This window comes from Mycteria americana, chromosome 12 (assembly GCF_035582795.1).
Source record: "Mycteria americana isolate JAX WOST 10 ecotype Jacksonville Zoo and Gardens chromosome 12, USCA_MyAme_1.0, whole genome shotgun sequence".
Lineage (NCBI taxonomy): Eukaryota > Metazoa > Chordata > Aves > Ciconiiformes > Ciconiidae > Mycteria > Mycteria americana.
The window spans coordinates 9937588-9947882 of NC_134376.1; the positions used below are offsets into that span (position 1 = coordinate 9937588).

A 10295-nucleotide genomic window follows, 5' to 3' on the forward strand; every position below is an offset into this window, starting at 1 on the left:
CTCACCAGTTCTGTACAGAGCAAAAAATGTAAAACTGACCTGGATGACTATTTTCAGAGCTTTTACTTTCTGATCAGAGGACCAAGCATCCTTCAAAGACTGGTTCAGCTCTTCAATTCGGTTCATGTAATCTTGCTGAGTCAAATTCAACAGCTCTTTCTGTGACCCCTGGCAGGAAAACACAAGTCTACTTAATAAGAGAGGGAGAGAAGGAAAAAGAGTGCCATTATTATGGAATCAAATCACTGAGGGGGGGAACCCACAAAACTTATTACAGAATTACCTATTTGTCCCTTCTTACCTTTGCAGCCTCAGTATTGCAGGTGTTTGGCACAGGAGTGCATCACAACTGCTTTGGTTTTCAAGAGACATACATGCTGGTACCCAAAGTTGGCCGTGAAATCAGAAATGCGGGACTATTTCAGCGGTATTCTACTCGTGGTATAATTAGGACACTAACACTATACATAAGCATACTAGCACCTGTGCAGAAGCAGTATCAGAGAGAAATGAAATGTTTAGCCAGCAAGGTCCTAAGAAATTTGTTGACAGAAAGAAACATCTGGCTATGCTTCACCCTCAGTAAAAAAATAAAACTATCTTAATTTCACGCACAGTACTGGAGCATTCTTGTGATCTTTTTTCCAGAAGATCTTACAGACCTTATAAAAACATTACATATCAAAAATAAACTAGTGAAACACTGGAAGCAGAAATAATTGTTTAAGCTTTAAGAACCAAACTGGCACAGGAACAAAGTGACTATAAATGCATTTAGAAAAATCAGAAGGTGGTTCTGGAACACTCTTCAGTAGAAGTATGAGTGACACTAAAAACTACTTTCAGGACTAGTTTTGATGAGTTTATTAAGCTGCATTACAGAACAGATGTCATAATATGAGAGTCTAGAAACAACCATCAGTAAAAACAACCACAGATGAAGAGATAAAATGCAAATGCAGTTAGTTTCACACAAGGTTACTTATTTCCTTATGGTAAAGGGTACTTTATTTTTCCACTAAAAGAATCCAATCCTTTATTTGTGATATGCAACTGTTAGAACTGTGCTGGCTCAGGCAACAGGCAATCTGAAGTTAGTTAAGAGGCAGAAGTTTCAAAACAACATCACCCAAAACAATTCTAGAAGTACCCCACAGATTCAGGTTTTAGGAAAGTAAGTTATGGAACACCTCATCTTTGCACCGGAAAACACTGCAGTTTGAGAAATAACTTGAGTACTCAGTATTTCTATCAAGCACATAAATGCAACTTTAATCAAGCTCAGGTAGACAGTATGCAGCTTCTGCAACAGGGGCAAACAAAATTGTCAGATGTTAAGACTATTAGGCTCCATGAAGTTTTACAGCAGCTGCAGACCATATACAGTACCAAGGCAAATCAACAGTGGTAGATCAGGTGAATTTTTTGATCACAATTTCTAGTGATACAAAAATACGACTCTGAATTCTATAACAATAAGGATTGAAACTACTAGAGAAGTCCCATGGAAAGTATGTATTTGTCTAAATACTGCATAAGCACATGCAGAATCAAGACCTTCTTAAAAGGTTTCATAAAAGATTTTTATTTCACAAATTTATTTATCTTTTAAAATGGTGATGTAATTGGATCAGAAAACTTTCTTACCTCTTCCAGATCATCCAGTTCTTCTAGCCTTGTCCTCACTTTTTCAGAAACTGCTGAGCCAGCAGTTGTAGCTTTTCCTGTAAAGAATTATACGTTTAAGTTTTTAACATTTAAACACTTGGACTTCTAAAGGGAAACAAACCTGAAGACGCTTGACAGACTCGGACAACTAGTCAGCTTCCATGACAGAAGACAAGTGGTTTGATTCATTTGGTGGCTATTCCAGAAGCCACACATTTAAACATACCTACAGTTCATTCACTTTGAACAGGGAATGACAAGTAAGCAAAACTAATATAAATGGATTCTCTTGCAAGTTTTGCTGGTAAGGAAAGAACCACTGGATAGAACCATAGGATAATTTAGGTTAGGAAAAAAAACAAAACCCAAAACATTCTATATAAAAATATAAAATTAATATAAAAATTCTGATTTACCATGCAATCAGCTATGACTACTTAGCCCGGATTTGCTTTGCTAGAAAACATGATAAAATATTTAACATCTGGTTCTTTTTTGAACACTCAACATACAGTTGAAATCATTTTACTTTCATGTAAAGAGAATAACTGAACAAGTTCCCAAGGGACTTGTTTGCTTTCCCTTCCAAAAAGCAGAAGAGTTGATAAACATGATCCTCAAAATATCATTGCTCACTTTAAATGGAAGAAAGTTTTAAGCTACAGTGGAAGGCAGTGAATTCCATTTCCTTCCACAACACACAATCACAAATTCATTAGCCTACAAGGCATACAAGACAAAGTGGTTGGGTGGTTTGTTTTCAATACTTAAAGTAAAAATCCAGCAGAAGTCTTATCCACAAAAATCCCCATAGATCCAACCATGTGTCAGGATGGGGGGAGGAGAGGAAACCACATTCAACTGTTCTTGACCACAAACCTGTCACTGCAACCTACCTCAAGCAAAATCTCTTACTGTTAGATATAAAGGAACTGCTTACCTTTTTCAGATCCCATGTACAGATTCTGTGAAGAAACAGAAAAAGCAGACTTTTAGAAAACATGTACTTGTTAGCATTCCAAGAACGCACAGGGTAATTATACTGCTAATTAGGCCTCTAATCATTTAGAAGTAGACATAAGACCAGAATTTATTTGTATTAGTACAAAAAGACAAAGTGATGGCTTCTAAGTATAAACAGATTTTTGGACTCAGCTCCAAAACAATAATTTTAAGTGACAGCTTGTGATACAGTTTTCTACAACATTAAAACTGAAATTTAGAGGACCAGTATTTACTCACGAAATAATTACAAAACAGCAACATCCAAAATCCATTAAAGGTCTAGTACAAATAAATAAAACTGGAGAAGCTGCCACTTACAATAGAGAGCTTCTCTGTTGTTGTGTATCTAGCAAGGATTTCACCACGTTTGCTTGACCATGGTTCAAAGTCATTTCCTACTGCTGAGCTGTCATCTTTATCCCGTTTCTTTCGTGTACTATCCTATGAGGAGAGTACGAGTGCAAATGTTAAATACAAATCTGGAAAAAAAAGAGAAGGCTGATAAAGGTCAATTTAACATTTCAAGTGCTTACTGATCCAAAGTTACAATATTAAAAAAAAATTTCCATATTTAAATAAATGTCAACATAAAACAGGTAAATAAAAAAGAATACTTTATTCTAATAACACCATATATTTTCTATTTGCATTAACCTCCAAAGTGGTGAGACGAATATATTTTATCCGGGGTTGGCTTTGTGGTTTTGTTTTGGGGTTTTTTTATTTTATTTAGTCAAGACAACTGCCCTCCAGTGTTACCATGGTAGCAGTAGTCGTCACAGGATCTGCAGCTGCTGCAAATAATGACAAGGGATCGGTACCATCCAATACACTGCTCAATGGATCCATCATAGAACTAGAAGAAGAAGAGGAGGTAGAAGAAGTACTTCCTTTCCGGTTCATTTTCTTGGTCTTAGATTCAGTAACCTGAAAGAAAAATTCAAAACTATTAAACAAACATACTTTCTCTTACCCCTGTTTTCTTTAATAAATCACCAAAATATGTACTATATAAATTGTGCTGTTGCAATGAAAGCAAGGACCCATCTACAAGAAACTCTTTAGCATCAGCATTTAAATTGAAGCACCTCGTTTTCCCCTGAATCTGGAGGCACTTTGCACTAGCATTTCCATTACTTTTTTCTTTTTCCTTCCAATTCTGGGTCTACAGAACTATGAGGATAACCATGCTAAATTTCCTTCTAGTACTCCTCCTCTATTTTATTGTTTTTCTCCCTCTCCTCCAACCTCTTTCTTGCTATTTGATTTTCTCTGCCAGTCTCATCTTTACTTTTCTTGTACAATACTCAAGCCTGAAACATCAAACCCATTCTTAAGGCCTCTGTCTCATCTCCCTACTGACCTTCCTGAGTAGAAGCTGCTGTCCATTTATCATTCATTAGTGTATAACTATCATCTGTCTGAAGCTGGGTTTTTTTGTACATCCACATTTTTAAAAGCCTCTCATACATTAAAGAAATGATAAATGTTTTAAAGCATACAGCTGACTGGAAGTTAACCCAAAACCAAATTTTTACATCGAGCAATTATGCAGGTTATTTGTAATGCAACAATTTGATTTTAAACTTATCCATTATTCAGCATTTAATGCAACCAAGAAAACCCCTAAGTTGAAATGCTGTATTAGTCAGAAGGAGACAGTTTTTGACACGTAACAGCACCAGCAAATTTCTGTAAAGGACAAACAACAGAATAAACCTTGATGCCTCTCAAATAATAGGCCACTAACACAGAAAGCAACTTCACTAGTACCCCCACCAACTTCAAAGCTTTTTAATTTTAAAAGAGTGGAAGTAAGAAGAGGAACACAAATGGTTCTAATTCACATTCATTTTCCAAAAGCACAAAAAGAAACTCACTGTAATGGGTTTTAGTGGATGGTAATCGCCAAAATCCAAGGGTACAGATTCCAGTTTGCACACTTCAGATTCTGAAACATAGTTTCTTGATCTTGCGTGCCTTAAAAAGCAAGAGTAAAGGGAAAGCATACATGCACATAAATAATCATATACTTATGAACAGAGAAACATATCCTACCTCTGTATAGATACAGGTGTATTTACAAAAAGAAATACATGTTGAAAAATAAGTCAATGTAAAGACCAAAATTTCTCTCTCTATTGAGATACATAAACTAAAACTGAAGAAATTTTACTTTCACCCATTCAACTGTATTCTGTCTCTACAGCTGGATTCTCTTCCATTCCATTGAACATCAAAAGGGCAATTTAACGAAGCATTTGTATCTGTGACAGGCTGATGGAGATTATTAAACACATCTTTTAAACTGAATAGCCAGAGTGAAAGAAAAAGGTAAGTGTGAAAACACAAGGGAAGAAATCAAAGTGGTCAAGCACAGATATGAGGGACTACACAGATTAACTTGTGTAGCTGCAAAGCTCTTCCCTGAGAAATCTATTTCTATCTGTTCAGTGTACTCATAACAAAAATGGCAAAAGTCAAATTATAAGGGAAAAAAACCCTATCAGTACTCATATGCTTGCATTGTGGATAAGTCCTTGTATAAAAGCCTTGCGTCTCCTATGAAAATTAAGTATGCCATTAAGTGAAAAAATCACAAATATACACATATTTCATGTTTTATTTCGAATCTGATATTACAAGAGAACTGTGAGAATTATGGCCTCCATCTCTGATTAAAAAAAAGACTTGATTCCAGAAAAGAATATAAATAAAAGTATTTGAGTAAAACAACGTTGCCATTAGGAACTAACAGTAACATACACTAATTTATCAATCACAGTTTAAGGACGCTGGTCTTTTATAAAATAGACCATTCATCCTGGTTTTAATTGCTCAAATATAAATACAAATTTATACTTTAAGGTGGCTTTTAAAGCACATTTGACAATGTAAGAAGGCAAAAAGTGGGGATTAAAACTTCCCTGACTAGCACTGGATGACAATTTCAAAACAGACTTAAGCATTACAAATGCTTTCTAATATCTCTGACAACACATGAATATATGAAATGTATTCCTTTTAATTGTATGGAGTAGTAGCAATGGTTAAACAGGGAAATGAAAATACGAACTCACAAAAATACATAGGACAGCTGCTTCCTAAAACAACTGCCATCATAGCTACCACATGGTACCTTCCTTTAGCAGTAGCAACAGTTAAGTACTAAGGCAGAAAGAGATCCAAGTAAAATCTAGAAAAATATATTTGAAAAAATTTTCTCTGCATTCTACCCTCCGTGACTTCTTGATTTCTTTTTTTAGTCTTTGAAACATGCAGAGCAGCTAATTGTTCTTTCCTGTTTTATCCAGGATCCTGAGAGTGTTTATAGCACACACTAAGGCCTTAGCTGAATGAGTAAAACCAGTGGATACACAAAGGTTTCTTTAATCAGACTCCTAACAAAAACAAATAGCATTCCCCCCATATAATACACATCTTTCCCACAAAAACTAACGCAAACTTTCAAAGAATTCCATTCGTACTCAGAGACCTAACTCATTAGGAAGAATTTCAGCAGTGCCATGCAGCCAGCTCTTCTACAGATACTATGTACCCCCAAAAAACCCAGATTAATTAAAAAAAAGATTAAGAACTAGTTTCATTTATGGTTGTGCTATTCCAAGGAGAAGCTTTGACATCTAATGATATACAGCACAGTAAGAGAAAGAGTCCAGTGAAATCCACGTGCTTATTCCTTTTGTTTTCTTGATCTCCAGCTCCTTTTCTTTATACATGAATAGCCTCTTCAATTTACTATTGTCCCATGATTCAATGATTCTCCTTGCTCACTTGCTTCATGGGTTAATTAGCATTTGGGTGAAAAATCTTTCAAACTCTTTCTGGCTGCCCAATTATAACATTTCTATTGCTCTGTTACAGTTCTGTCAGTACTTCCACACCTCTCCTTTACAGATATTTCCAAACTAGCAGTAAAGAAAGATGTCACTGACAGCTCACACTTGGCATTCCCCAAGCCCAAAGGCCAAAATCAGTCGTCCTCTAATAATAACATAAGGCATCACTGGGCAAGCATACACGTCTAATACACACGTGGGAATGAAGAAGAGCTGTTCACCCTGCAAATAAGTCTTTAGAAAGTACATTTACAATGTGGCTATTCAAGTGATAAGACAGCTTGTAACACAGCTAATACGGGGGACAAGTTCAAGCTTGCTCTGACATTACGTTCCATTTATTCTCCAGGGAAAGGAGATTAGGCATTCCTTTCTCAGCCACAGCAGCACAGCCAACTTCCTAGAGTAAATAAAAACAAGACCCAGGCCAAGCCAGGGTTTCATCCCCAGTGCTTACTGCAAGATACACTCCTGCTTGCAGGTGCTGTTTTAACAGTGAGTTTCAACTTTTTTTTCACACACAAGGTATCACTGCAATTGCCACCACTCTATGCCTTCGACACTTGCCAGACTGCCAACTTTTTCTCTCCTCCTGGTAAACAATCTTTTTTCTTGGGACTGCTCTACTTCCTCCTTACCCCTAAGTTACTGAAGCTCTTCCAGCACCCAGCCCACCCTATGAACACAGGTGCCTTCCTCGTGCTCCAGGTTCAGCACACAGCCAGCCCCCGTGCAGCAGAAGAACCAGCCTGGACTCCACACCTCCCCTTCTCAGGACATGACAACGTTCAGGCACGCAGCACCCACACGGAGCCAGTGCTTAACCTGAAGCAAGGGCTTCAAAAAGCTTACAGGGAGCACAAACAAGCAAGGCATGTAAAATGGAAAAGAATCTCTTTACAACACTAGACACATATTGGCATTGATAATACAATGAAGCACATCCCACAAGTCAATGTACCTATCTTTCTTTGAATATTAAACATAAAACCCAAACAATATCTCTAGATAGTTACACATAGTTATTACAAAAATGAATTCTAGCCTTAAGTTTTAAATTACTATATATATTTGCCAATTCTTTTTACTACTCTAACAAATTTTTAAACCAATAATTTCTTAATTTGAACACTATGTTAATGCAAGATCCTTTTATTCAGTGCTAACAGGTGCTATTTTTTTTCCTCATATGAAGACTAATGAGTATGCAGACAATTAATCTGCAGAACACCTTTTTAAAATTAGCATCCAACAATACTTAAAAACAGCTAGCGTTCTACTGAACGCTGTAGCATGACAATATCTTCCATATTACAGAAAAACATGCATTAAAACATTTTACTCTGGTTCATTATTTCTCCATGGCCACTTCTGCATCAGTGTTACCAGACCTACTTATTAGCCTGCTACCTCATTGCTGCATTATGTAAAAACCAATTTGTCAGCATCCCCACTGCTCTGCTTTGTGGCTGCGGTCCTTAGTTTTTCATTATAGTTTGGTACTGCTAGAAATTCAAAAGTTGCAGCCACATTTATTCCTTTCAGCTTCTGCAAGGTCACTGACCACACAGATTCCACCGAAATCACTGCACTCCACATAAGTACCATCAGTTCCAACAGCCAACTAACATGTTAGAGCCGTCTTACACCCTCAAATGTTCCTAGCTACATAAATTCAAGTTTGAAAGTATTCCATACCTCAGTGAATTTATTTTTAAAAGTACAGCTCTGATGTTGTTATAAAACCTCAATTGGTTTCATTAACAATGACTTCTAAATCCACCAATTATTTCCACTTTTTGTAAAACATTAACGTTTGCTCACACATTAATAACATGAAAGAGTAAGACATGATTTTCAGCATGACAATGTATATATGGGGGAAAACTTTTTGGCATCCTAATGCTCTAACTGGCTCTAATTGCTGCATATTACTTTTCTTGATTCCACAATCGGTTTGATTTCTAGTTTGCTCAGGACTAAAACACATCAGCCACATCAAAACCCGTAAGTTAGATATAGTCCATGTGTTAAAAGAACAATAGCCTCAGGAGAGCAAGTATTCCAGAAACAGAAAATCAGCTCATTTGTAAAAAAGAACAAGTTCGGAGAAAAATGAACTATGAACATATTTTCCTTTACTCTGTCAGAGAGACAGCACCTATTTTATCCTTCTTTTCCATAAGAAATACCAGACTGCGTAAGTTATTCCATGTCCTACGCAGTGAACGTTCCTCAGCTCTATTTTTCCTGTAGAAATACTGCACGTCGCTAGAAGCCGACTCTGCCTCTTCAGTTTGTAGCCCGTAAACACCGTGTCTACACCTAAAGAGCCTGGGAAAGATGATAACCAACGAAAGCTAAACTGTGCCAGCAAACTTAAATTCACTGTACAGAAATCTTCATCTTCGCTGGCGAGTTTTGAAACCCACAGACCAAGGCGCGAGCAGCCGCTCGCTGCGAGCCCACAGTGACACCGCCCGGACGCGGCGGGGGGAACACTCCGCTCCTCCCCTCACCGGCTCCCTCCTCTGAACAGGACACACACCACAAAAAATACGACGTGATCAAACCAAACCAAACGCCAGCTGCCCTTGAGTAACTTTCTTGCTTAGTGAGGGGAAAACAAACCCGGGGCAGTGCGCAGAGACCAGCGGCCGTCCTCCCCCGCCCGGGCTCTCACCGCAGCGCCTCCGTCCCTCAGCCGCCTCCTGCGCGGCTCGGCGGCGGGGCCGGCTCCCCCGAGGGCTCACCAGCACGTACGGACCTCGAGGGCCCGCTCCTGCGTGGGAACCCCACGTAACGTCGTGCAGAGCTATGCCACCGCCCCGGCACCCCACGTAGCTAAAACCAGCGTGTTGTAAATCTGAGCTCTATCTTCAGATTTCTCCAGACAGCCGCCAAGAGAACCGCCGGACTGCACTCCGGTACCCAGCGCCCCGACCCCCTCCCGCCACTCGCGGAGGTTCCAGCCCCTCAGGCCGAGCGGCCCCGAGCCCCGCAGGAAGCAGCACCACGGGCGGCGAACGCTTTCGCTTTCTGAAGGCGAGGCTTCCCCAGCCCCGCAGCCCTCGCTCGGCAGGGGAGCTTGCCCCGCTGGCACGCTCGGGCGTTCTCCGAGCCGCCCCCGCCTCAGCGCCGCGGCCCCCGACTGCGAGAGGCGCCGAGGATGACGGCTGGCCTCACACAGCCGCGGGAACCCGCAGCCCCCTCAGAGCCCGTTACCCGGCCTTGCCCTCCCCCAGCGCTGCCTCAGGGGCCGGGAGGAGCACAGCCCCCTCCCAGGACGGGGGCAGGCAGCGCCCGGCAACCCTGCCCGCGCCTCCCGCAGCCTCACCAGGGAAAGGCAGCCATCTTGCCGCCCCGTCACATGACGCCGCGGCCGGGCAGCGCCTTCCGCCGCCATTTCCCGCCCCGCCCCGCGGCGGGAAGCGCCTCGCCTCAGAGCTGGCGGCTGGGGCCGCGCTCCCGCTGCAGGCGGGCGGTCGTGGAGGCTCCTCTGGCGGCCTTTTTTTGGTGTCTCGTGTAAAATGCTACACGGGGGTAACGCCCCAGCCGGAACTGTTCATGGACAGGTCAAAAGACCCTCGCTGACCAGTACGAATTGCAGTGAGTTGTGAGGTGGAAGGCCTTGCACCATAGGGTTTGCCTTTTCCTAATTTTACATCAAGTGATTTTTCAACGCAGAAAAAAGAAAAGAAATGCACTTCTTTTTAAAGATTTAAAGTTTATTGTGCAGTATGTTTTAAGTAAAAAGCAAGA

The 10295-nt window shown here is 40.4% G+C and overlaps 1 protein-coding gene across 5 annotated transcripts in view; it reads right to left on the minus strand.

Moving 5' to 3' along the window:
• VPS35L (VPS35 endosomal protein sorting factor like) overlaps positions 1-9995 on the minus strand; it is a 58080-nt gene extending 48085 nt beyond the window's left edge. For 2 of the 5 annotated variants that reach the window (XM_075514608.1, XM_075514607.1), the window contains exons 1-7: positions 9871-9995; positions 4554-4653; positions 3433-3600; positions 2992-3114; positions 2609-2633; positions 1648-1724; positions 40-168 (exon numbers count right to left, since the gene is read on the minus strand). In XM_075514608.1, coding sequence (XP_075370723.1) covers positions 40-168; positions 1648-1724; positions 2609-2633; positions 2992-3114; positions 3433-3600; positions 4554-4653; positions 9871-9887 — 639 coding nt within the window. In that variant the 5' untranslated portion in view covers positions 9888-9995. Of the gene's footprint in view, positions 1-39; positions 169-1647; positions 1725-2608; positions 2634-2991; positions 3153-3432; positions 3601-4553; positions 4654-7171; positions 7429-9870 lie in introns of those variants that run through there. The other 3 variants (XM_075514605.1, XM_075514606.1, XM_075514609.1) reach the window with 3 other exon arrangements.
• Positions 9996-10295: the final 300 nt, after the last annotated feature.